The 27,311-nt window shown below is 44.7% G+C and overlaps 1 protein-coding gene and 1 long non-coding RNA gene across 3 annotated transcripts in view; one reads left to right on the top strand and one right to left on the bottom strand.

Annotated features, from left to right (window-relative positions):
* Positions 1 to 639: 639 nt before the first annotated feature.
* pik3r1 (phosphoinositide-3-kinase, regulatory subunit 1 (alpha)) lies at positions 640 to 26,122 on the bottom strand. 2 transcript variants are annotated; one of them, XM_088434459.1, is made up of 15 exons: positions 25,938 to 26,122; positions 24,171 to 24,731; positions 14,993 to 15,085; positions 14,796 to 14,870; positions 13,874 to 14,005; positions 11,878 to 12,079; positions 10,833 to 10,915; positions 5,256 to 5,457; positions 4,459 to 4,639; positions 4,259 to 4,384; positions 4,046 to 4,188; positions 3,793 to 3,969; positions 3,634 to 3,708; positions 3,381 to 3,551; positions 640 to 3,295 (listed from the first exon to the last, which is right to left on the bottom strand). In XM_088434459.1, exons 2-15 carry the CDS (start codon positions 24,514 to 24,516, stop codon positions 3,106 to 3,108), a joined length of 2,196 nt encoding a protein of 731 aa, XP_088290585.1. In that variant the 5' UTR covers positions 24,517 to 24,731; positions 25,938 to 26,122; the 3' UTR covers positions 640 to 3,105. The 2 variants fall into 2 exon arrangements, with proteins under 2 accessions (XP_088290585.1, XP_088290586.1); XM_088434460.1 differs by lacking the exons at positions 10,833 to 10,915; positions 11,878 to 12,079; positions 13,874 to 14,005; ... (2 more) ...; positions 24,171 to 24,731; positions 25,938 to 26,122 and adding an exon at positions 8,764 to 9,022.
* Positions 25,540 to 27,311, top strand: part of LOC148411972 (uncharacterized) — a 3,853-nt gene continuing 2,081 nt past the window's right edge. Inside the window, exon 1 of the long non-coding RNA XR_015867907.1 lies at positions 25,540 to 25,599. This is a non-coding gene — a long non-coding RNA (uncharacterized LOC148411972). The remainder of the gene's footprint in view (positions 25,600 to 27,311) is intronic.

Below are 27,311 nucleotides of genomic sequence, written 5' to 3'. Positions count from 1 at the left end.
TTTTTGTGAAGGAAAAAAAGACTTAATATACATCGTTATTTGCAAAAAAAAAGTGGTTCGTTTTTGTGAAAAAATGCCTTACTATGCATAGTTCTTTTTTGTGAAAAGGAAAAAAAAGTACTACTTTACATGGCCATTTTTTATAAAAAATAAATAATTAAAAAAAAACATGTTTTACAAAGTCAATTTTTTTGCTAAACAAAATTGTCTTACATTTACATGCTTATATTTACAATACCATTAAAAAAAAAAAAAACGCTGTACATTCTTTCCACATCGCAATTGAAACGGTTTGAAACCCCCAAGCCTACTTTGAAACTCTAACCATAGCTTGTAATCCGAATTTTAAAACCCTACCTTGAAACCTCAACCTTCCTTTGAAACCTTAACCCTAGTTTTGCAAGCCTCCTTTGTACCAATATCAGTTAATGATTAAGCAAGACCTGAACCGGCTGCTCTCTCGCACTATCCGCCCTCTCACTGATAAGCCATCTGAACTCCGTGCCTTATTATTTTTGATATTTTTTGTCCTTCCCTCAACACGGCCTTTAACCGCTGGTTGGCCAGCGCGGCTATTAATATAAACGGCAAAAATTGTACAATTTTTTTCATATGTCAGTCATGTTGTAATAATGACAATTTTTTTGTTAAAAAGAAAGTTTTTATTTTTGAACAGAGCCCAATACAAGTTTGAAGCAACACTGGTAAACCATCAAGTCAATCAAGCAAACATGGTCGGGACCTCTTGCCAAAAAAAAAAAAAAAAAGTCCAAATTTCGTACAAAGCCAGAGGGAAAAAAAAAAACAAGCAAAAAAAATGGTGCACGATGCTGAAGAAATTATTTAAAAAAAATCATCATCATACGGTCATAACATGAAATAACGACATCAGCAGCTTCTTTAAAAAGGTGAAACAAAATGTCACATGACACATTTAGTAGCCTTATTGAGTTTTTTTTTCTCGTTCGGTCAAAAAAAAACATTTGTTTTAACAAAAATATACACTCGCTACAGTTAGCGATGACATTCGCGCACCTTTTACGGTTAGCTTGTTAGCTAACGCTACGTGATTCACTCGATTAGTACGAACGTTTCAAATTTCCCGCAAATGCTGTTTTTTTTTTTGTTTGCGTACGACAAATTGTGATTGGAAAAGCAATTCAGCGCTCTTCCACTAGATGGCAGCAGGAGTTACGATGTTTTCCGACGGATTTGCTCAGAATTTGTAAATAATCGTTATCTCGGTATTTTATGATCCCCCCCCCCACGTTTTTGACATTTGGTGAGCAGCGTAAATCGGTAAACAAACGGACGTGCTAGCAAGGGGCGAAGTCGTTTTAAAAGCTAATGCTAATAACGTCAGCATGGAAATGGAAGGTGAAATGAGCTCATTCACCCGGTTTACATATTTCATTTTCTGATACAGAAAAATACTAAAGTGAATCATGGATGTTATCTTGATTTGGTGCGGGGTATATATTTCTATTTTTATATATCTTTGTTATATGAAAATAAAATCTATCCTGTGTTGTTCCGCGTCCACTGCGTTTCTGAGCGACCGAAAGTTCTGCCTGAGAACGTGAGCAGGACTAATAAAATAATCTTCTTCCTCCCCTCCGTCGTTTTATCATAAAGTCGGACTATTATAATAATTATTATCGTGACTAAAAAACAAACAAATACGAAAATCATACGTTGACGGTAGGTTGGCATTCAGAGGTGAAAAAAATCCCAAATGTGGATATTTACACAAGCTTATCTGACGGTTTTGCAACAGAGTGGGGACAAACATTTGCATAGCAGATCAGAAAACGAAAAATTAAAAAAAAGGAAAATCAACTCTGGGAACTTTTTTTTGCGTGTTTTTTTTTCATGTTTTTTTTTTTTGCTTTGGTGCGCTTGGTTCATAGTTTCACCGCCTCTGCCTGCGAAAAAAAAAAAGTCCATAGGACTTGGAAGAAAAAAAAACGTTTTAAAAGTGCCATTATGCTACATTATTGATCAGCTGATCCACGTCTGCTATTGGACAGTTCATACCAGCGAGTATCTCAACACGCGCACTCTTCTTTCATCACTTGATGAGTTTTGGTCACATGGACGATCTCACATAAAAACAGTCTCACATAATGTGCTCGCACGCACCAACTTTGTCAAACTCATACACTTAAATGCTCTTATTCACACTTAGGAACTCACAAACGCACACAAATGATCACTCTCACACATTAACTCTCACACATACTTTGACAATTTCAGTCACTCCTGTACACTCAGGCGCTCTTATACTTAAGAACTCACTAACGCAGTCGAACACTCAGAATTAACTCTCACACATACTTTCACAGCGCAAACACTCACACATTAACTCTCACACATACTTTCACAAAGGCAGTCACTCCTGTACACACAGATGCTCTAATTTTCACAACTCACTCAAGCTCAAATATTTACTCACACACTTTCATACTCTCACACATACTTGCACAAACTCACCATCACTTATCCCATACACTTATTCTTATTCACACTTGAGCACTCAAGCTCAGGCACTCACTCACACACTCGCTCTCACACATGCTGTTTTACACCCATACACAAAAATGTTCTTATTCACTTAGGAACTCACTCAAATGGTCAGGCATTCACTCACACACTCACCTCTCATACACTCAAAGATTCTTAATTACTTAGAAGCTCAAACTCTCACACGAGCTCTCACACATACTTTCACAAAATCACTTATTACCACACACTCAAACGCTCCTAATCATAGTTAGCTTACTCAAGCGCAAACGCTCACACACTCTTGCATTTAACTCTCACACGCTCACATTTTCAAGACAAACACTCACACACGCGGCCTAACACGTGCACCCAACACAAAAACGGGGGTAGTCGAGTTCCGTCGCGGCGAGTAAAGCGTTCTTTGAGTCCGCAAGCACCGTTTAGGAAAAGGCCTTCTCCAAGTGTCCATGGGGGGGCGCTCCATCCCGCGCACAACCAGAAGATCAAATGTACATTCAGACTCGTCGGGCAGTCGCCGAAAGCGCCGCTCGGGGGTGTCCGTCTTTTAGCTCCGCCCCCCCCCAAATCTTCCCCGCCAGCTCACCGCCTCTGCTGAGCGTAAACGGGGTAGGCGAGCGTCACATTCAGAGAGTCGTTGTGCTGCACCAGAGACGTGTGCTGGTAGTGGAGGACCAGTTCTTTGAGGGAGGCGTACAGGTTGTAGGGCTCGGCGAAACCGAAGCCCGACGGCGTCTTGTTGATGACGCAGTGCTTCACCTCGCCGTCCACGCTGCGCAGAGGGACATTTACCATCAGTTTTAAAAAAGATTCGGCGCCAACGGACGACTTTTTTTTTTTTCCCGTGAAATACGTACACGACGCTGCAGGCGTAGCATCCGGCCTTGCTGCTCTCGCGCACCAGGAAGGTCCCGTCCCGCTTGCCCTGGAGGAGCGCCTCGGCCTGCAGCCGGTTGATGTTGCCCAGCTTCCACGAGCGCTCGTCGTGATGCGGCAGGTCTTCGTCGTCCTCCACCATCGAGTATTGACTGCGGCAAGCGGCGGACGCGGTTAGCGTCGGCGGGACGGACGCGGTTAGCGTTAGCGGGACGGAGCGGACGGCTTACTCACTCTTCGGCGTTGTCGTTCTTGATTCCCAGCCACTCGTTGAGCTTCTTCTGCCTGACGCCCTTCTGGGTCAACCACCTGCGGGACGGCCGCAGACGCTCGCACGTCAGAATTCATGAAATGAATACCTAATTTATTAGAGAAATATTAGGGTCCACTCACATGAGGTACTGGTCTCGGGTCTTGCGCAGCTGGATGAGGTCGGGCTTGATGCTGTTCATGCGCTTGTCGATCTCTCGGTAGTCCGCCGCCTGCTTCTTCAGGTCCTCCTCCAAGCGGCTCTTGCTGTCCACGATCTCGCTAATCCTGGACTTGAGCTTCTCGTAGTTGCCCATGATCCTGAAAGCGCCGGTCGGCCCCGTTTAGCTCCGCCCCCGCTTCTTTCGCTTTTCCGCCCGCGGCTTCGGGACTTTACCTCTGGATCTCCTTGTCGTTTCCCTCCCTCCTGAACTTCTCGATGTACTCCTTGCTGTAGCGCTCCTGAGTTTGACACTGCTCCTCGAAGATCTTGATGGTCTCGTTGAAGGCCTCGATGGCCGTCCTTTTCATTTGGATTTCCTGAGGCGGAACCGTCTTGTTAGCGCAAAGCCGCCGGGTCCGCCGCCGGGCGACCGACGGCGCCGCTCACCTGCGAGGTTCTGGTGTACTCCTCGTACAAACGGTCGTACTCCTTGTTCTTCTCCTGGTACTGCTGGTGGTACTCGCACAGCTTCCTGCCCACCGCCTCGATGTTGTCTTCTTTCACCACCTGATCCTGAGGACGCAGCGCGCGGCGTCACAAAGACGAACGGCGCCCTCATGTGGAGCGGAAGCGGCAAGCGCACGTACCTGCTGGTGCTTGGAGACCGGGTAGAGCAGCTTGACGTCCAGCTTGGGGTTGTACTGCGCCAGCGACTCGTTGCGGTAGTGGTTGATGAGCTCCACCACCGAGCTGAAGGTGAGCGGGTCCGAGAAGCCGTACTTGCCGTCGCGGTGGAATATCTTGATGAGCTTATTGTTGCCGCCTTTCCTGTAGGGAAAAAAAAAAACCGAAGACTATTACACCCTATAGTTGTCAAATTTAGCCCATGTCAGGCTCATTTACTGCCATTCAAAATTGGACATGCTGCATTGCCAATTTTGGACAATTGAAAACCCAAAGCTTTATCACGCATGAATCCTTTCAACGCCAACTCGCGAACTGGGTGCAATTTTTGTGTTGATACTCCAAAAACCACAGGGAGGCGCTAGCAGCCAACATGGCATTTGCAAGACTTTCAATGACTTCAATGATTGGCTTAGCCTGGACACCCATAATGCAAAAGTATTCAAAATCATAATACTCTAATTCAGACATAATAAAAATTCCTATTTCATAAATATATAAATATACAGCGTAGTTATTTTCACTATTATCACATTTTTACAATTTTTGTCCATAAAGGGGGCTTGAATGAGTTAATTGTGGCATTTAAGCAATTTATGTCCAAACTATGAAAGTTCATGCAAAACATTTAAAAGCAGTACACATTATTTTTGTCAGGACATTTTTCAATCAATCAATGTTTGATCAAAATGGCAATTGTCCAGAATGACAAAAATCTTTCAAACAAAAACAAAGGTGCGACACGGGGTCGACGGCTTACCTGAGCGTGAGCGTGTAGTCCCCGTGCATCTTGGTGGAGGCGTCTCGCACCAAAAAAGTGCCGTCTGCCGTGTCTCGCAGCTTCTCGTTGACCTCCTCGCGGGAGATGTCCCCCCAGTACCATTCGGCGTCCTGCAGCGCCATGCTGTTGTTGTGAACGTTGTTAGCGACGGGGACGGGCTTGGGCGGCTTCGGAGGTAGAGCTGAATGACAACACGTACAGCGTTACAACCTTTCCCTTTTCCCACAAGGCCGAGAGGTATCAATTTATGAGGGCGGATATCTGCGAAACTGAGGAAATATGTCTTCAAAAAATGTCACTTGTAATCCAAATTATTTTATAACCGAGATGCACGAAACTCAAGTTACGTAACTACGGTAGGGGCAAAACCTGCAGCAAAACAATCTTCGGAAACGGAAATTCTTTATCTGCGAGAAGATGTGCTGGTGGTTTTGCTAAACAAGACGTCCTTGGGCAACGCAAACGAATTTGTAGGTCGGAATGCGCCGTTGTCTGTTATTAACTTTCGGAAAATTTGTACGAAAGCCTGAAGGGGGCGTTGTGTGTCACTAACTTGATACGATTCATAGTGTTAGCATTAAGCTAGCTAGCTAGCATTGAAACATGGTATGGTCTGTCTTTGTAGCCCGTGAAGTGATAACACTTAAAGACATAGCCATCACCTGGTCTCTACCGCCACCTATTGCCTTGAGGTGAAACACAAGTCAACAAAGAATTTTCTGTTTGCTGACATATTTTGACCGCCGCTCAACGGAATATTGCAAAAAACCGCAGGAAAATCAATTAATGGACTCTATTAAAATGCATCTAAAAAAATTGAATTATAATGGTTTTATATGGTCCAAAATTTGGACAATGATGGTTTTTGTACACAAAATTTCGCATGTCCAGCTGCAATCACATAGAAATGTCTGAATCGTTGCATTTTGAAATTCCACATGTTTTAGTCATCCGCTGGAAATTTCAGCTCCTTAGTGTTTTTTTTTTCTCACAAGGATTAAGATAACTAGAGAGTGACATTAGGTCCCAATACGGCTGGTCTTCCAGGTAGCCATCCATGCACGTCTTCCATTGATCGGAAGAGCGCGCGCCCTCCCCTGGGTTGGTGGGTGGGGCGGGGGGGGGCGACTCCATTGAGAAAATCCGCCAATGAACCCACAAAGCCGTTCATGCTTCCCTCGGCGGAACATTCCTGACTTTGCGTGCGAGCGCGTCTTTACGGCAACAGCTGGCGAGAGATGGCGTGCGACCCGTCGGTACATTGCGAACGGCGGAAATAATCTCAAATCCGCGCCGGTGCCCCTCCGGCGTTGACAGTTTCATGGGTGGCGCTTAAGGTAGCGAGCTATTTTTAACCGGCCTTTGCGAGCGGCGCGGCGGGCGCTCGGAGCTGCCACCTGCACGCCACTTCCACTTTGTACGACGTTCACTGCCGCCGACGACTACAGACGTCGAAAAAGAACAAAAAAAAAAAAAATCTACTTTCGAATCCGGTCCTCCCGATGTTTTAAAAGTACACACACCCACTCACATTTCGAGTCACGGAATTCCCGCAGATTCCGACGGAACCTTTTGAGTAAGGCCGCGGCAAAAAGAATCGGCGAGCGGGATCCTGCTCGGTAACGAGTTACATCACTCACCGCGGCCAATCAGGCGGGAGCCGTGTCACCGGGCGCTCCGGCATCCTTCGTTTGGCGGCGGCGTGAAGTCATCCCCGAAAACCCCCCTCCCCGTGTTCCCCCTGGCTTCGATCGCGGCGGCGGAGGATCATTAAACGGCTGCTAAAAGGTTCCGGACGACAAAGCCGGCTCGCGCGTCCTCCCGCATCTCTCGTCCTCTGCCCGCCTCGCGCGCTTCCTCCCTCGTCATCCTCCCTCGGCCCCTCCCCTCGGCGCTGTGGCCCCGCACACAAAGCCCGGCGAGCCGCGCTGCAGCAACGCACGTCCACACGCTCAAATCCACCCCCCCCCCCCCCAACCCGCCCCGGGCTCTGAAATACGCTGGTAATCCGGCGTCGTGACACGGATAACCGCCTCCATTTCCTGAGCGCTGCTAAAATAGACGGCGCTTCTTGGAAAGGTGGAAAAGGCTCAAGCGGAATGCAGTCGGGGTCGTGAAAGCGGAGCGCCGCACCTAAATAAGCCAGTGAAATTGCGCCTCGCGTCCAGCAAACTTGCGCCATTTGGGACCGGTAAAATTCTAGAGTTTTCATTTGGAAATGAAATTCTTCGGGCGGTGCGTTCATGTACCCCTTGTGAAATAGTTTTCTTCTACCCCCTCAACCCGTTACGTTACAAATGATGGAAATTCCTTTGATTTTTTTTTTTTTATATCGTAAAAGAAACAATGGGGAAAAACACTAGGGAGCTGAAATTTCCAGCAGATGATTAAAAGATGTTAAATTTCAAAATGCAACGATTCTGACAGTTCTATGTGACTGCGGCTGGACGTACAAAAATAATAATTGTCCAAATCTTGGACCATATAAAACCTTTATAATGACATTTTTTTGTGATGGATTCTAATAGGATTCATGACATTGATTTTCCTGCGATTTTTGCAACATTCCGTTGAGCGGCGGTCAAACTATGTCAGCAAACGGAAAATTCTTTGTTAACCTGCGTTTCACCTCAAGCCAGTAGGTGGCGGTAGAGCCCTGTTAATGGCTATGCATCACGTCACACACTAGGAAGACAGACTATAGCATTTTTCAATTTTTTTGTGGGTGTTAACAAATTTAACCTCCGTATGTATGGATAGAACTGATGCCACTGAACAAATTGAGTGGTAGAAGGAAAAAAAATGATCCGCAAATAACTTAAAATGATCACGCTTTTAAAAATATTTACAAAATTAGGAAAATAATGCAATGTGTATATTTTGTAAAGTGTGTGCACAAGCCATGCCTTAAAATGAACTTTGATACTATTTTTATACTTTATTCAGGAACGCCCTAAAATTGTTTATAAGATTATCTGTTTTATTTCTGGCTTATATGCCAAAAAAACTGCGCCACTAATGACAATCTGCATCTGGATGTTTAGTAAAGGAGTCACAACAGCGCTAATAACAAGGAGCATCATGTTCTAATTGATTTGCTCTTAATTTGAGAAGGAAAGTGCACACAGTATTAAAATGCATTCAAAGAGATTTGCGGGTACTCCATGAAGGGCTCGCAGGCCATAGCTGGGCAATAAAACAAATTTATTCTTGATTTTATCACTTTTTAAAAACCAAATATTTAAAAATGAGCAAAATTGTGAAATCGATCTTTTGCAAAAGGGGCTGCACGAGTGATTTACAAAACATGTTCACTCCCTCCATTTTCTGACTTCCTTTAGCCTAAAACTTGAAATAAATTAATGAATAAACACCTAAAACTGACGAGGTATTTTTAACATTCTTTTTTTTAATAAACCAAACTCAATCGAATCGATTAAAATCGTAATCGTCCAGAACGCCGATTGCGGCCGCCAAGTCGACTTACGTTGCAAGTTGTGCATATTTCTCTTGTCGCCGTCTTGTCTTTCCAATAGTAAAAAAACAAACAAAACAAAAACCAAAAATTCACATTAAATCCAAAATGAGTTCCTGGGCTCAGCTAGCATAGCGTAGCATTCCATGTGCGTAGTCCCGGCTAATCGGTGGCGCGCCGAACGTTGCCGCGCTAATGATTAGCCTCCTTGGTGGCGCCGTCAGCTGCATGCGAGCCCCACTCTCTCTCTCTCCCTGTCTCTCGCTCGCTCGGCCCGAGTCCCCGCCCCTTTCTCTATCTCTCTGGTGTGTTTGGAGAAGGGGGGGGGGGGCAGCTTATGATTAACTTGCAAACTATCAAATATTTGCTGAGCTGGACACTTTGGGAGGGTGGGGGCGAGCGGGGGCAAACGGGGGAGGCGGCCGGGGCCGAACAAGAGGCGCTCTGTGGCGGCTCCGCTTTCCAGCCAACCAAATCTAAGTGGACCTTTTGTCGCTAGCTTAAAATAGATGAGCGGTCGCCGGGAGGAGGCACGCACACACTCACACACGGGCCTTTCACTTAAAAATCTACAATATGCGTGTGTGTGTGTGTGTGTGCCTAGCACTTCCTGAGCACCTGAGCTGACTGCTGCTGCTTTTTGCGTGTCTACTTTAAAGCAAACGCCACGATGCACACACTTTTACACTTGTGCGCTATTGTGTCCATTTTTTGGACATTTTCTTCCACATTATTCGCGCGGTATTCGCTAGTGTGATCACTAAGCGGTCGTGCCATGTTCAACTTTCACATTTGTCACTCAACGTCCGGGTGAAATTTCAGCTCCAAACTGTCTTCAAGAGTTGTGCGGTATTTTGTGCATTTTTGGGTCATTTTAGCCAAGAGATGCCACACATTCTAGTGTGTTAACTACGTGGTCGTGTCATGTTCCAACTTTGACATGTCGCTCAACATCTGGGTGGAATTTCAGCTCCACGCTGTCTTCAAGAGTTGCCCCTTGTGCGGTATTTTGTCCATTTCTGGGTCATTTTGACCAAGGATTGACACACTCCTGCTAGTGTGCTAAAAAAGTGGCCGTGTCATGTTCAACTTTGACATGTTGGAACCCATTGTCCGGGTGAAATTTCAGCTCCGCAATGTCCTCATGAGTTAGCCAGTGTGCGGTATTTTGTTGATTTTGGGGTCATTTCAGCCAAGTAATGTCAGACTCCTGCTAGTCTGATTACTAAATGGTCTTGTCACCATCTGGGTGAAATTTCAGCTCCCTTGCGTCTAATGCCTTTGAAGTAACCATCGACGGATTGGACAAACTACACCACAAGTGTTAAGTGCTTTCGTCTATAAAACAGAGCCAGTAGCAGTGGATGATTTGGGTTCGATACTATTATTATTCTAGTCATTATCATTAGTATTATTATGCTCTTTTGAAAATCTATAACACATTATAAAAAAACTAAAGCTAATGCTTTAATTACATACTGTATATATATTGCTAAGTCATTATACTTTGCTGCTATGCTTTTTCCACAAGCTATGACAAAAATGACTCGAATACCGTTAGAACATAACGCGATGCCCCCCCCCCCCCCCCATCCACGCCCCAAACGATATTTCCTCCCATGGTTCACCCCAAAATTGCTCCCGCAGGTGTAAATGAGTGACAGCTGAGAGCCAGCAGCAGAAAAGTATAAATAGAGCACAGCAGCTAGTAAAACATCAACGGCGGCGCGTTTAACGAGTGCTGTAAAAGCACCATTGTGCCACGAGGCAACGGGCAGGAAACCAGGCGGGAGACCACCGGAGTGCCGATGCATCGTCACAAGAGCTTTTTTTTTTTTTTTTTTTTTTAAATCGGCTTTCATTTTCTACCTTTGCAACATACGTCTTGGAAATCCCCTTGTGGAGACCAGACGCTATCGAGATACGTGCTCCAATTTTCAAAAAGCAGACCGCATGGTAGCCTGGGCAAATTTGTCAGCAAATTTCCTTTTTACTATTATTATTATTTTTAAGTTCAATCTAAAAGCTCAGCATAACACATGCCGGGCCAAAAGGTTTTCAACGAAAAAAAAAAAATGTACCTGGAGCTGCCTGAGTTTCTGTCCATTCATTGGCCACCAAAACCTCGATGATTCTGATGTGGGCGTCCAGGCTGGGCTCACAGCTGAAGAAAACGAAGAAGAGAAAAATTAAAAAGCTGTGAAAAAAAAAGGCGACAGCAGAAGTACTCGCTACCGTGACATCATGCTTATCTTAGCTAATTGAATGTGTTTTAAGGCTCTGACGAGAACAGTCCATTTTCTTTTCAAATTATGAGCAAATTAACTAGAATGTGAAGTATAGTGAGTGCGTGTGATTGTAAAAAGCTTCCTGCAGGAATCAGCAAATTAAATTGAATGTGAGCGGAACAGTCAATTTCTCTTTTCAAATTAAGAGCAAATTAACTAGAATGGGAAGTGCCTTGAGTGTGTGAGATTCTAAACGGCTTACTGCGGGTATCAGCAAATCCAACTGAATGTGTTTTAATGCTATGGCAGGAATAGTCCATTTGTCTTTTCAAATTAAGAGCAAATTAACTAGAATGTGAAGTGCCTTCAGTGTGTGAGATTATAAAAGGTTTACTGCGGGTATCGGCAAATCCAACTGAATGTGTTTTAATGCTATGGCTGGAACAGTCAATTTCTCTTTTCAAATTAAAAGCAAATTAACTTGAAGTGCCTTGAGTGTGTGAGATTGTAAAACGGATCCTGCAGGTATCAGCAAATCTAACTGGACCCGTTTTAATGCTGTGACATTTGTCTTTTCAAAATGAGAGCAAACTAATTGAAACATGAAGACAACTGAACTGCAGTAGCGACTTATTTGCAACCGATTGTATGCTTTAATTTTTGTTAAATTTAATCCAGATGTGCAGGGTCACCAGTGAAATTTGGGGGGGAAGATAAACCAGAAAAAAAAAAAAATCATACTTTGTCCTGCTTGTTATTATGACCCACTTCAAATTTGGCCTGTAGGGCAACAACTGGGGCAAAAATCTTGATCCGAAAAACTACATGAGGGCCATTGAATTATGCGCTTATTAGTGTTGTGTTTTCTGGTACTTGTGTGTGTGACTCCCGCACCCACCTGGAGCTCTGCTGCCTGAAGAAAACGGGGCTGAAAATTTCCCCCAGAGCGCGGGCGCTCAACAGGTTCTTGGCGGAATTCTGGCACACGCGGGCCAAATGGCGCAACAGGCACTCCAGGGCCAGCCAGTACTGGGGGGGCAGGGCGGGGCTCCCGGCGAGGCGGCGCAGCTGTTGGGCGCACTCGTCCGGATTGGACACCTCTGAAATCCCCAAAAACAACAAAGCGGTGAGGTGAGAAGGTAGCGAATGGAACAAAACGAACGCGTGGCAGACTCGCCAACCGCGGCGAGGACACGCTCCGAGCAAACTCCGAGGTACGCCGGCTGCTGATTGGCTGCCCGCGAGAGGCTTGTTTGAGTCGCCGGCAAACCGCACGTATCCTGTTTGGGGGTCACGTGACAGACAGCCTGTGAGGTAACGCGGCTGATTTTGCACGGCAACGCAACCGCGAAAAAAAAAAAAAAAGGGCTGTGATCACAATCATTCGCTACCGCCCAAAAAAAACGCAAACGTTTGGATACAGTGGACTGCTGCGCATTTTTTTGGGGACAAAGAACTATGTTGAGGTCAGTTGAGGAGTTTCATTTTGCTCACCTAATGGTAACAGTAATAAAACGAATCCCAACAATTAATACAATAGCAGCCCCTCCCCATACAACTAAAATATCTCAATAGGTTATATTGTGTCATTTTTATCCCACCAAACAGTAAAAGTTAAGTTTCTGAAGGTAGTTAACAATTAGCGCCGTTGACGTGAAAAGACGTCTTCGGAAACACGAGCAATTTTCATCTCATTTACACAAAGGCAGCCATTTGCAATTTTGTGGGATTGAGCCCCCCTGTTATGTTTGTTTGCAAGGAATTGCAATAATGGCCCCGGGTCACTTTGACCCAGAGGCCATTAAATCATACAAATATGTCAGAAATGTGTATAATCCGAATTCTATATTTTATCCATGTTTAAGAATAGCAATAATGTCTAAGGGTCAATATGACCCGGGGGTGTGTTTTTTTTTTTGACTGGGAACCTACTCACAAATTAATAAACGTACCTATAATAAACGTACCTATAATAAACATACCTAAAGTAAACTTGCGTGTTAAGAAAAGAAATAACATCACGGGTCAATATGACCCGGGGGTGTGAGTATTTATCCAAAAGTGTTATTTTTGTTGTTTTGTTGTTGTTGTAGTCACAAAGTAACAAAGGTAATACCAAATGTATATTTGTGTATTAAATTTGTTTCTCTGGAATAGTAATAACGTCACGGGTCAATATGACCCGGGGGTGTGAGTATTTATCCAAAAGTGTCATTTTTGTTGTTGTTGTAGTCACAAAGTAACAAAGGTAATACCTAATGTATATTTGTGTATTATATTTGTTTTTCTGGAATAGTGATAAAATCCTGGGTCAATTTGACCCTGGGTCTCGTGTAATGATCCAAAAGTTTCTGAAACTTTTTCATTGTATTTAATTCTACCTACTAACTAATCTTGTGCCCCCCCCTAACACACACACAGAGAAACAGCAATAATGTCCTTGGGTCATTCTGACCCGGGTTTTGCTTGTTTATCAAAAAACGTTGCAAAATAATAAAACAAATGCATACAAATGCAAATGAAACGGATACGCCGACTACACGTACGACAAAACGCCGTTGAACGGTTTCAAACTTTGACCCGGCGACCTAACGGGGGAGTTGAAGAATATTTTGAGGACACAAAATAAGTAGCGCTCTGTTCGCGTCCACCATAAAAGAGCCGAGAAACACTTTATACTTAACGAGCGCAGTCATGAGTCAGACGATGAAAGGAACTTTGGGAAAGATTCCCAGCACGGCCGGCGTGTTTATTTGACGCAAAGAAAAGATTAAACAGTTTGGAAAGGTGTCTGGAAATCAAAGTGCAGCGGGGGCGGTCTGGCGGTTTGCGCTCGAAAAGTACTGAGTGTTCAGCGCCGTTTCCGCCCGAGAGGAACAGACACACAATCTCACCTTTGGCGGCGTGCACCAGCTGCGCGTACACTGCGGTCGGGACGATGGGCTGAGGGAGGTCCTGAAGGTAGCGGCGCAGGCCGTCGCACAGGGCGGCCAGCTCCATCTGGTCCAGATCCGCAGAGGCCGGATCTGAAAACGCGCCACGTATACAATAAGGCTACGAAACGCAACATATCGGTCCGTGCTCCGTCTGTCAGATGTTCTCAAATAAATAAAGCTGAAGGGACGAGAAGGAAATGCACAGAAAATCCAAAAATCTGGATCCTAGTAGGCGGGCTACACCCCGAACTAGCTGCCAGCCAATCGCAGACAGGGCAGGTTTTCTTTTCAACTTGAGAGCAAATTCATTGGAACATTAAGCAGCTCATAATTGTGTTAGTGACTCGACTCCTTCGCAAAAACGGTGAATGCCTATTTCAGAAAAAGTACATCTAAGTCAGCATTTCTCATATGATTTTCAAATTAAGAGTAAATGTATTGGAACATGAAGCAACATAGTTGTGTTAGTAATCATTCCTATGCAAAAACGTTCTGGACCCTCATAGGCAGGCTACACCCTTAAATGGCTGCCAGCCAACTGCAGACGGGACAGTTGTTCTTTCTCAAATCAAGAGCAAATTAATTGGACCATGAACTTAAGATTGTGTTATGACTCAACTCCTTTGCAAAAACCTTGTACGCCTACTTCAGAAAAAGTGAAAAAGTACATCTAAATCACAAGTTCTCAAAATCTTTTCAAATTAAGAGTAAAGTAATTGGAACACAAAGCAACTCATCATTTTTGCTGAGACTCCATTACAAAAACGTTGTATGACTACTCAAGAAAAGTTGAATAACTAGAGCAGGCCTGATCTGAATCCCCCTCGATAAACCGGTTCACTGGTACTGTTTTTTTTAGCATTATGTAAGATTTACTTACCAGACTCAAAATATTGCCTGACTTCATTACCGCCCCCTGCAGTAAAAGTCCGGTACAACGTTGGGTTCTCAAGACCTAACAAAAAAAAATTGGGGTTCCTTGGATCATTCAGGCAGTATTATTATTATTATTATTGTTTACATAATTATAATGAGTACACGACGGAACAAAAGCGCCCGCAGACAAATCAAACACACCTTTTTTCTCGATGGCGTCCAGCAGGCGTGCCAAATGGGGCGGGGCCGTCTCGGGAAGAGAAAACTGCTCCGTCAGGTCCGGCAGCCAAAAGCCTGCGAGGATTAAAAGAAAAAAAAAAAAAAAATAGTGATGATTTGATAAGAAAACGTCCGATGGCAAAAAAAGCTAACTTTTGCTAACGATGTTTAGCGCAAGCTCAATAGCCCCGCCCCTTTAAGTTGAAAGCAACTATGTCGCGGTGAATTTGATGACCGCATTACGCAATGAATGCACAATACCCTAATTATGTCTGAAAGGGGCGGATGAAAAGAATCCAGTTTATCGATAGGCGCTAACATGCTAGCGGCGGCGCGAAAGGCGAAAACCACAAGCCTCGGAATGTCAGGCATGAAACATTATGCGCAAATTTATTTTGAACGACAGGAAACATTCGCCCGAGGGTAAAAAATGTTACTCAACGACTTCAAAGCCCTTTAGTCGTTTGCTACATTGCTAGCGCTAGCAATTAAATAAAGCGGCACTCTGGTTTACGGCTACAAAAAAAAAAAAATGCGGTTAGAAACGGTGCACAGGAAATGCCGTGCTTGGCTTACAAGCTGACAGGAAGTTGAAAAAGTAGCGGCTGTCCAGTGAAGTGTAAGAAGAAAAAAAATATTTACAAGGGTGAGAGGCACTGGGCAAATACATTCGCTGTGATGTGAGGTAAGCCAGGACCACAAGCCCCCCCCCCTTTAGGACCAGGTGTGGACATGAAAGGCTCGACTGTCTCGGCGTCCAAAAAAACGTCCAAAATACTATGAATAAGAGTCTTTCTTGAAACCATATTTTGCTTTGAAAATTCATTTTTCCTCTTCCACCCTTTTTTTTTTTTACGTCAGGCAATTAAACGGACGCCTCGCAAGTGTTCAAACGGGCCAATAATAAGGCACTTCATCCAAAGCCACTTCCTCTTTGGCGGCCATGTTGCGTGTGAGGAAAAACTCTTTATGACACTCCCAAGTGCATGTTGGACAAGTGTTCATCTGGAAGACATTAAGGGGGGGTGGGGTGGGGTGGGGGTGGGGGGGTTTATTCTCAGAAGCAGTGAACTTTGAGACGGACTAGCAAAATGTTCCCTAAATAGAGGCGTGGACACTGTGTGCTGCCATTACCCCCCCCCCCCCCAGATATCCAACACAGCTTTTTCTCAGAAACTAATTCACAAGCCGGAGCTATATTTGAAGCCCCGCCCCCTCCCCTTTCCCCATCGCAGCCATAAAAATGACTGCAATATCCGAGCTGGCCTTAGCGAGAGATAACGTTTCGGACAAAGCCGAGCCTTTGGCGCGCGCCGCCGCGGCCGCCGCCCTGTGTAAATCATTCATGTTGGCAGACGCCGTCCGCATGACGAGACGTCACCCCGCGTCGCACGTGATTGTTTCATGATCGAACGCGGCTTGGCTTTCTTCGTAAAATTTTGATATTTGCGGTAAATATGCACTCAATTTAACAAATATTGGTTATGCCGGGGAATAATCATCTGAAATTTATTCTGCTTTAACAGTTTTATGCTTTCAATATGGCTGCCTGTGAGCAACAGTGAATGAGTTAACTCAACTATCGGTGTCAAACATGTGGGCCGCGGGCCAGATAAGGACCACAAAGAGGTTTACTCCGGCCCGCGAGATCTTGAACAAATTTCCAATGACGTGTAATGTCCCCCCCCCCCAAAAAAAATATTTTTTTCACTAAAAATGTACAGTGAGGTGTTCCCCCCCCCCCCAAAACATAATTTGTCAAAAAAAGGCCCTGGTAAGGTACTTTTTCATAAAAATGACAACAAACGACAAAAAAACTATGTATTGGAAGGTGGTTTTTCACACAAAAAAAATCATATAAAATCTATAAAAAGTTGCCCCCCCCCACGCAGACCATGTAAGGCTTAAATAAAAAATAAAAACAAAAACAACATGTATAGTAAGGCATTTTTTTTCCCACAAAAAATGACCATGTACTCCAAAGTGTTTTTTTTCCCACAGAAAATGACCAAGCTGTTTTTCACAAAAACAGCCATGAAAATTGAGGCATTTTTTCCAGAAAAATGTAAAGCGATTTTTTCGACAATGTATAAAAAGTAACTTTCTTTACTTAATTAATTTAAAAGGCGGGGCTTGGCCTGGTGATTGACATGGGTGCCGGCAAATGACAATCGTCCATTTTATAGCAGGGCTAAGCGTGATCTGCCATATGGCCGCTGGGTTGTTGTAAATGCATATGAATAATGAGTATTGGGTTCAGTTTTTCCTCTTTTCTGAGAAAACTGCAAAAAAGTCTTTTTGTGATTTTCAGAACGCGCCTATATAGTGTGGTCAGTGGTTCTCGGCTGCAGTCAGCTAGCAGCCGCAATTTCCTCTTGTTGCAAATTCATGACCCACTTTGACAGAGGTTACAGTAAGAAGCAAGTTTCATTTGGTTTATATAGAGCCTCTAAAAAGAGCTAGAACTAAAACAGACGATCTTACGTGATTTATGTTCTGGATTTGCTAGTTGAAAAAATATAAATGGCACGGCATTACTTGTTTTATCCAAAGCTGCTACTTTTTTCTTACGCTTTGAACCCTGCAGCTAAAAGTCCAGTGTGGTTTATATGCGTTTTTTTTTTTAACTTGCCACCGGAGGGCAATCACCCGGTAAACAAATGGAGACAGAGGACGCGATCCAAATATTGAGTTTGAACTATGATTTTACTTGCCACCGGGGGCACTCTACTAAACGGGCATGTTACTGTTATGTTGGTGCACTATTCTAACAATCTGATGTTGAAACTATATAAACACCTAAGCTATATATATATTTTTTTTTTAAATAAAAATTAGAAAAAATATACAAAAAAATAATATAATATAATATATATGTGTATGTATAATAATAGCAATTTATAAAGTACTTAGCTGAAAAAAATCCCAATAAATAAATAGCATTTGTTATCATTTTGCGACTATTTTCCAAATGGGAATTTGGTAACTTTGTTGCTGTACTGTACTAAAAAAAAAAAAAAAATTAAATCTTGATTCTATTTTCTAGTAGAACAGGGTTAAAAAAAAAAAAATTGTGATTTGACGGACAGCGCGAAAGGGGCTTTCCGTGGCAGACAAGTCTGCCCAGACAGTGGGCAAGGTCAACGCGTCTGCGGATAATTTTGGACCTTGAAGAAAGGCGTCTAAACACGAGCTCCGATAATGGAAGCCGTCGCTACGGAAAGCGGAGCTAGGGGACACCGGGCGCCCACGGACGGGTCGGCGCAGGCCCGTGCGGCGTTGGCGGCGGGGAACGCCGGGCGAACTGCAGACGGCGTGGGCGAGACCGGGCTAAAGATAGCGCGCGCTCGGGATAAATATAGAGTTGCGGCTCGGGTGACGGCCATTTTGGGGTTCTAACGTTTCTTGTCGTCTGGGAAGGCCGGGCGGTGACAACGGCGAAATTCACGTGGCGAAAGGAAAGACAAGCGCATATTTGGTGGAACGTGCCACATTGGGGCGGCGGCGGCGGAGGAAACGGCTCCCCCCTCAGGCCCGAGCCGGCGCCGCAAGTGAACTGGAGCGGACCGATGAGAGGAATGTTGGCGGATGGCTCCGGGTCCGCTCAGGTCACGCAGCACCTTCGCAAATATATGAAGAGGACCTTCAGTATTTCACGGCGCTGTCAAAGTGACTGGCGGGCGTCCAAAATGTGCCCTGTGCTTATTTTATTCAAAGTGCGGGCAAACAAAAACGCAGAGGAAAAGCCCCGCCCCCCCCCCCCCCCAACCCCCTCGCGAACGGCGTGTCATGTGTGGAATTGAACAAATAAGGCATTTTCATCGCCTTAACCCTTTTGAGAGTATAAAAGCCTCCTTGATCAAACGGGAGTCGGGGACGGACGGCTCCGTTTTGGTGAGGTTTTAGGGAGTCGCCGCGCGTTGAGCGCTACCAGATGTGCCGGCGTCTTGATACTGTAGAAGGACGTTTGCGTATTTAAGCCCTATCCTTGAAATCCAGTTTAAACCTCCCGTTATCTTGTGGGTCAAACTGACCCATTTGAAAGGTGTGAAATGTAATTTTCAAGGCCCTTTAGAAGACCTAATCCTTTTTAATTCAAACAAAAAGCATTTTTTTTTGTTGAACAAGCAAAACACGGGTCAAAATGACCCAAGAATATTACGGCAGTTTCTATTTGTTACATCGTGAGCGGTTTTAGAATCAAAAAACAGCTTTTGACACTTTCGGATGAATACACACACCCCCGGGTCATATTGACCCACAGATGTTCTTACTGTTCTTTGACCCAAAATATTGCAGTTTTTAATAAGGGGAAAAAAAAACAGGAATCGTAAGACTTATACAGTTATACGCAAAAAATGTCTGAAACTTGTGGATAATTAAACGTGACCTCGGGTCAAATTGACCCAGGATGTTATTGCTAGAAAAACAAATGTAACACGCGGGTAAAGTTAAGTATTGCATTTGTAACCTTGTGAAATCAAAATAACAGTTTTTGACACTTTCGGATGAATACACACACCCCCGGGTCATATTGACCCACAGATGTTCTTACTGTTCTTTGACCCAAAATATTGCAGTTTTTAATAAGGGGAAAAAAAAAACAGGAATCGTAAGACTTATACAGTTATACGCAAAAAATGTCTGAAACTTGTGGATAATTAAACGTGACCTCGGGTCAAATTGACCCAGGTTGTTATTGCTCGAAAAACAAATGTAACACGCGGGTAAAGTTAAGTATTGCATTTGTAACCTTGTGAAATCAAAATACAGTTTTTGACACTTTCGGATGAATACACACATCTCCGGGTCATATTGACCCAGCCAATAAAAATAGACATTGCGGCAAAAACAGCGTGGACGTGAAAAATGTTTACTGGTGGCGAATGAGTTAAACGAGGCCCTGGAATAAATGCTTCAATGGCTTTTCATACGCTGTGTTTGCGTTTGCCGGTCGAACAGCGCGCCACCTGACAAGCAACGACGGATGATGCCGGAGCACTTAAGTAAGGCCACGCCCCCTCCCCGGCGCACGTGTCCCGCACGCTAAAAAGCCGCCGGCTGTCATCCGGCCACGTTCGCACCTCGCCTAATCCCGCTGTCAGACGCCGCCAAAGAAGCTTTGCCCATCCCGTCTCTCGGCGCTAATGAGACGGACCCTAATGAGACGGACCCCGCCCGCCACTTTGACCGCGCGGTCGACGAGGGGGTCTACGAGGACGCTTTGAGCAATGTTTGTCTACTCGGGTTTGCTTTTCTGCGCCCGGGAGAACGGCGAGAAAATCAATCAGTAACTCTCAGATGGCTAACTGGACCGTACGCTAACATTTTCGCTCTTTTTCGGAGGATCCCTCCGACTTCCTGTCTTGGCAAACGACACCGAGGCCTCACCAAGTCAATCGTTACAATACGTTCAGAGACGGTGTACAAAGTACAACAATGGAAGTCCGCGAATAGAAGACGCATTTTCCCCCCAAAAAATGGAGGCTAAAAGTATGGGGCCGCAGAATTAATCGGATTTTAATCGCGCTATTGGCTGCCACGATTAATTAAGATGATCCTCTGTGAGATTAATATTCAAAAAGCTGGCTTAACATGTCAAATCAAGCGCTTTGCCATCCTACCACCAGGGGGCAATGTTTCCCACGTGTTTGCGTGACAAAAGCTTCTGCTTTTCTCACCCTAACATGTTATTTACCAGTGTGAAATGGCATTGAGTTTCTCAGCTAATTCCAAATATGAACAGCGCTAGCTGTCAATTGAGACCCAAAATTGGAATAAATTTGGTTTGACATGAGCGGTAATGACATTTTGACTACTAATTGGTGAAAATTTGCTTAAAAGTAAACAATGGGATTGGTCCCAAGCAGGCTTAAGCTTCATTTTTTTCAATTCACGGTCTAAATCTTACACACTGTCACTTGAAGTCAGCGGTTCTCAAAGTGGGGTCCATGAAATAATTTGGGTGTTTTGGAACTGATTTATTTCTCTAATAACAGTTTCAGATTTGTGCCTTGATCGGCTTCGTCTTTGCTTTTGGCGCCACCTCTGGCCGCTGTTGGTAGTGCGCCGTCTGGCTACCGACCCCGCTAGCCGCTCTTCATGGTTACAGCTAAATTCTTAAAACAATGCCTGAAAGTCACCCAAGCGTGCGGTCTGCCGCCAAAGAGGAACATTCCAGAGGCTCGCCACATCACACGGAGCGCCGCGCTACGCAAACTCTCCACCAGGCCAATCCCGTGGATTTACTAATCTGGGATAAATCCTTCCCGGGCCAGTTAAAAGCTTTCCGATTCAAAGCAGAAAAAAAAAAAAACGGCGGAGCGGAACACTCAGTGCTGAGCAGCAGATGTCGGCCGCGCTCCCGAAACCTCAACGCCGACCCCCGCCCCAAACCTCAAGGCTGAAGCTCCGCCCACCCCCAACGCACGAGATGCGGCCCGCAGCGCTTTATCTCAAACATGCTTTGACATGTCTTGCAGTGATAAGTTCCACTAAAACGGCCGCATTCCACAGGCCCGCAGAATAGCAAAATCCGGGCTCGGAATCCCACGTCTTCTTTTTTGTGAACCGCCGTGCGGTACCTTGACGATATTTCGCACGTTTTCTTCCGCATCTTTTAGCTAGGAGACTGCTGGCGTGATAACTAATTGGTCGCGCTACGTTAAACTTCCACACGTTGTTGTCAGGTTCGGTCAAGCTAGGACATTGAATAACGCATAAAAAAGGAAGACAACAAGCGTTGATTCTTTTTGCTCGCGAGGAGAACCGACAGAAATGTTACCCTCCCCAGCTGCTCTGCTCGCACCTCGTCAAGTCCTCCTTTTTATTAATTAGGGTAACGTTTAGTTGCAAACGTAGGTTGTCACCATCTGGGTGAAATTTCAGCTCTCTGGTGTCTTCGTTCAATGCTTCCCTTTGAGGGAAGCAGAACGAGCTCGACAACACATTTCACAATTTATATTCAGTTCGCAAAGTTAGGGTATGAATTTATTGTTCATGTGATAAATAATGTCACTGTTATTATTTGTATATAAGTGCTGTAAATGGTTAGAGTACAAAAAAATAATCGGCGAATATCGACATTTTGATTGGTCGAATCTGAATTTTAAATCCAGTCAGAAAAAAAGGCTAAGATGTTGATGCTTTTTTAGATCGTCCAAAATAATTAGCGATTAATTTAACTAGTTGTCGATTAATCGGACAACAGGCTATATTACAGTTTTTTTGGTTTTGTTTTTTAAATTAAAACCAGTTGTTTATCAGCATTTATATTCTACTGTTGGGAGGCTTAAATTCTGAGGATTTGGACACAAAATCTCCAAAAGTAGAAGTGCAACAATTAGTTTTCCAAACACATATCAATTAATTTAATCGATTAGTTGGCGATTAATCAGAAAACATGCTAAAAGTGATTTTTTTTTTCTTCAAAATTAAAAGCAGATGTTTGTGAGTATTTTTATTTTTACTTTTGAGAGGATTCGGACAAATTTGGGTCTCCAAAAGACAAGTAGGAGTGCAAAAATGAGTTCATTTTGCCAAACAAATATCAATTAATTTGATTGATTAGCTGTCGATTAATCGGAAAACACCCTAAAATAGTGCTTTTGTTTTCCATTGGTTTGTCAGTGCAATATTTATATTTTACCGCTGCGGAGCTGTCCCATGAAAAGCTAGCATAAAATATTTACAGAAAGGCGAGGCACCGTCAATAAATCCTCCAACGGGGTGGGGGGGGGCGCCCCACATTTCTCAAGAAAACACATTTGGTAAGTGTCATGTGGACGTGAAGGTGGCCCCGCGGAGAAGACCTGAGCGGGGCCTCCGCCATTGTTTGGCGAGCGAGAGAGGGGCCCGCCAAAAGGGAAGCTCACTTTCATGTTTTTGGGAGCCGAGGAATGAAGGCGGAATACTTTGTGGGCCTCCTCACATCTGCTGCGTTCATGTAAGCTCCCGTGGCCCCCTTTTCACAGTAGAGGAGGAGATTATTTTTTTTTCTTGGTGCCGGACAATAAATCACCCCCCCCCCCCGAGCTGAGGGCCCCATCATCAAACCTCACTTCTGCGCACACACTAGCCAGTTAGCGCCCCCCCCCCCACACTTCCCATGACAGCAGAGGACAGTGAGAACCGCCCCCCCCCCCCCCTCCACTGTTGGCTGTACAACCGCAGCAAAGAATTTTGCAATGGGCCACAAACGGCTACAGGAAGCAAGGGCCACACCGGCCCCATTTTCATCAACGGTAACGTTAAAGGCCCCTTAGACACTTTTCCTTCAAGCCCGAGATCAGGGATGTCCAAAATGTCTCCAAGTTGTCCCGTTCTATTGGCCGTGGGCCAAATAATTGATCTAGGGGACCGCAAATGGCCCTCGGGCTGTAGTGTGGACACCGCTGCCCTAGATGTTAGCTGGTACATTTTTTGAATGTCACGAGTGGATCTAAAATCAGTTTCAAACAAGTCATGTTTTGTTTCACAAATAGTACACTACAGTTGTCCTACAAGTGAGGACAAAAACTGGTTCTGTATCTTTGGAATCATTGGAGCTAGCCTAATAAGTCCTAGTGTACTCCGCAGGCGCCCCAAAACTGAACCCTGAGGGACACCATATCCTACTGAGGCTCATCCTATTCATTTGTGTCCACTGTAGTGGACATTAGACTTTGGTCTACGTCTTTTGACCTCCGGTCTTTCCAATGATGTCTCTCACATGTTACAATTCACTTTGCTGTCTTTCTGAGACAAAATGGACTCAGCTGCGGACACAAAACTGATTCAGAGTCTGCTGGGACCCAGGCCTATTTATTTGCGTCCACTGCAGCGGACATTTATTTTTGGTCTATGGTCTACTTCTTTTGGCCTCTGATCTTCCCATTTATGTCTCACACGTTACAATTACAATTCACTTTGCTGTTTTGCTGAGACAAAATGAAATTAAGAGGGGCCCGAAAATGGAACCCTGAGGAACACCATATGTATGTTTGTACTGTTCATTGTTTATAAACAACCTTTTTACGGCTGAAAATAGCTCAATGAGTTTAGTATCCCTTTGAGTATCGAAGGCCGGTATCTACAACCTCCACAAGTATCGATACCTCAAAATGAGGGCGGTACCGCACCGATATTTTTTGGTACCAACAGCATCAAAATTGACACTCACCTTGCTCCGAGTCGGAATCGGCTTCGGTCCTGAACGCGGCCGGGGCGACGGGCAAGGGGCGCAGTGGGCGGGGCTTGGGCGTGGGCGGCGAGATGCGCTTCTTTCCGATGTACTCGACGTAGGTTCCGGGAAAGTCTCCCTTCTCCTGCGTGGTCTCGTTGAATCCGGGCAGCCACCCGATCTCGTCGGGCCTCTGCTCCAGCCCGTCCGTGTAGACCAGCGACGCCAGGCCCACCAGCGCCCCCTTGCTCACCAGTAGAACGTCCCCGACATGGAGGTCAATGTCCTCCTCGCGCTCCTTCTTGTAGTCGTACAGCGCTCGGTACTGGTAACCTTCCGTGCTCATGTCGTCCGTAAGATGCGTTTCCGAATGGGAAAAAAAAAAATACTCAAACTGCGATGATTTTAGAGGGGAACGACGTCTAGCTGGTTTTCATTCTTTCGCACTTGTCATCTGGGTTGGGTGATTTGCGGCTGCGTCTGCGTGTGGCCTCCTGGCAGTGCGCACCCATCAGGGAAGAAGACGGCCTTGCGGGGATGCTGCAGGGAAGCTATGCGGACCTGCGGAAAAACACGCTGCATTTAATATGGAAGCTAATAAAGAGGCAATAAACTTTATATACGAAACAAGAGCAGCACCAAACATATTTGACTTAACACAGAAACGCGGATTGTTAGAATACTGCAACAACACAACAGTAATGTGCCTTATTTCCTTTTCTAGTGGAGCATGCCCCCTGGTAGTGAATCAAATAGCAGTTCAAACTCAAAATACTTCAACAGCGGCTTCTCCTGTCTCCCTTTGTTTACTGGGAGAAATTTTACCCAATCTGTGACAACATGTCATAGTTTAACATGGCATGACACAGTTGTCACACTGCCATCCCTTGACAAAAAATATTGCGAGAATGATATGGAAGAAAATGTCCCAAACATGATCGAAAGACTGCACAAGGGATCAATACAAATGACAAACAATCCGTTTTCACAAAAGACTACAGAAATCAGAGAATAATTGCTGCTGGGAGAAATCTGAAGATTTGGACCATTTTAAGTTGAACTCTCGCTCTAAACGATTATTGATTGTTGAAAAAGCTGTTGATTAATAATTATTTACTTGACATACCTTGAGATATGAACAATTGAGTGCTGTTTATTTATTGTGGTTCTGTCCGTGGGTACTTCTGACCCCTGAGGATTTGTGATCAAAAAATCATTTTGATATACAAGCCAAATGGCCTCTGAAAAGGTTAATAAAAAAAATCGGAGAATGCGCGGGTGCCGGAGCGCGAGTATGCGGGGGTCGACTGTACTTTGCCCCATAAAAAAACGTTACGTGTGCATCCCAAGTACATAATAGTGTCCATTTAGCAGCCTAGCCGCTATAAGCTCCTTGTGACAGTTCGATGTACGGAGCGATCAAAGTTATGTAAGTGCCGCGAGGGCGACCCGGGGGGCAAATATTACGATGTCGCTCAAATACGGTGCGGCGGGGCACTTTCGTCAATGTTTTTAATCATGATTTTTGAAAGGTTAAAATTGAAAAATAGACGAAATGCTTGCAGCTAGCAAGTTGGGGTGTGTGCGCTCGGGGTGTCTTCTACGGGGATGAATTTTGTACAAACTAACTTAAATGATTAAAAGTGTACGAAAAGTCGCAATTGGCTACAAAATCGTCGAAAGTTAGCGTCTTTAAAGTCGCTTCGAGCAGGGTTGATGTACATTAAGAATTTTGCGCATGCGCAGTGGCGTCCACCACGTACATACCAAGCCCGCATGAATCCTCCTCGCTCCAAGTCGGGTTTTGTTTTCCGCACACTTTTTTCGTCCCTTTTCTTCTTTTATTTGCACTCCGCGAAGTATTTCGGCGTTTCGATAACGTGCTTGACGAATTCTAGGCGCAGCAGCTGGAGCAGGCGGAGATGTTCCGGAGTCCGGGACAAACGTCGCCCTGTGCGGCCAAACTGGAGGGAGGTGGGGCGGGAGGGGACGGTAAAGGGGGCGAGCCGAAAACGACGCCGCTCATTGGCTTTCCCGTCGTGTCAATCACACCGCGGGCCAATAAGGCGCCGAGACCCCGCCCTTTTGTTCTCTCTGTCCTGAACGCGTGCAACCCGAACCACTCGTGGAAGTTACGTAACCACGGCAAAGTCCTGCAAGATTTTTACGACGTGCTTCTCACTTACGCGTATTCATAGAAAGATAAACGCTAAAATGTGTTGCGTAATCGCAGCCTACATATCCCGCCCGGGTGTCAATACAACAACAGCGGTTACAAAATGCACAAATCGTTTTTTTTTTTTTTCTCAAGGTGGGAGGGGCGAGGTAATGCGGATGGCCTAATTACCAAGAACCAAATATCCATCCTGCACGTTCGTAAAAAGAGGAAAAAAGCTGCGATGTGTTATCAAAAGTTCCCTTCTCCAAAGTCTGCTTTTGCGTGCGTATGCGTGCGTTTTTTTTTTGCATTTGTGTGTTGTTAGCACGCTTCCTTCCTCTTTCCTCCGCGCTCAATGATTCATGAGCGACAATTCCCCATTTGGACGCCACCACGGCAGTCTAAGCGACTTTGCCAGCTCGCTGGGTGTCCTTTCCCTGCATGATTCATGCTTCCATACCAAAATAAGTCTCCCCGAAAAAGAAAAAAAAAATCCCTAAAACGTACTCTGCACGCCATGTGTTATCCAGTGGTTTCGCATCCTTTTTTTATCCAATGACGAAATATATTTTTCAGTCAAGCTTTTTGAATGGATAAAATGACTTCAAATCCATGTCTGATTTAACCCCTGGGGATTTTGTACGGGTCAAAAAATGTCCTTTTTTTGGACATGTTGTCCCTTTCAGAAAATGGACACATTCTTAATGTTGCACTTACGAAAGAATAAGACAAACTTTTTCTCGAAAAAAAAAAAAGATGACATTTCGACGTGGCGCTTTCCCAAAAAGAAATCTGCTGTTTCAACTTTCTTAAAAAGAAGACAAACTCTTGTGTTGTTTTCTGGCCAAAAAATGTCCTTTTTTTGTCGAAAAATGTCCTTTTTTTTGACGTTGTCCCTTTCAGAAAATGGACACATTCTCGAAAAAAAAAAAAAGATGAAATTTCGACGTGGCGCTTTCCCAAAAAGAAATCTGCTGTTTCAA

The sequence above is a fragment of the Hippichthys cyanospilos genome, chromosome 15, assembly GCF_059441005.1.
Source record: "Hippichthys cyanospilos isolate Australia breed blue-spotted pipefish chromosome 15, RoL_Hcya_1.0, whole genome shotgun sequence".
NCBI classification, from domain to species: Eukaryota; Metazoa; Chordata; class Actinopteri; order Syngnathiformes; family Syngnathidae; genus Hippichthys; species Hippichthys cyanospilos.
The sequence above is the reverse complement of the archived record's forward strand: the minus strand, read 5'-3'. Positions and strand labels throughout refer to the sequence as shown.

Excerpts from the sequence above, each read along its gene's own strand:
- pik3r1 (XM_088434459.1), bottom strand. The coding sequence starts at position 24,516 with ATGAGCACGGAAGGTTACCAGTACCGAGCGCTGTACGACTACAAGAAG. Across the intron at positions 14,006-14,795 it reads CAGGCAATATTTTGAGTCTG|ATCCGGCCTCTGCGGATCTG; the intron begins GTAAGTAAATCT and ends GCGCGTTTTCAG. Across the intron at positions 3,709-3,792 it reads ACCCGAGACCAGTACCTCAT|GTGGTTGACCCAGAAGGGCG; the intron begins GTGAGTGGACCC and ends GCCGTCCCGCAG.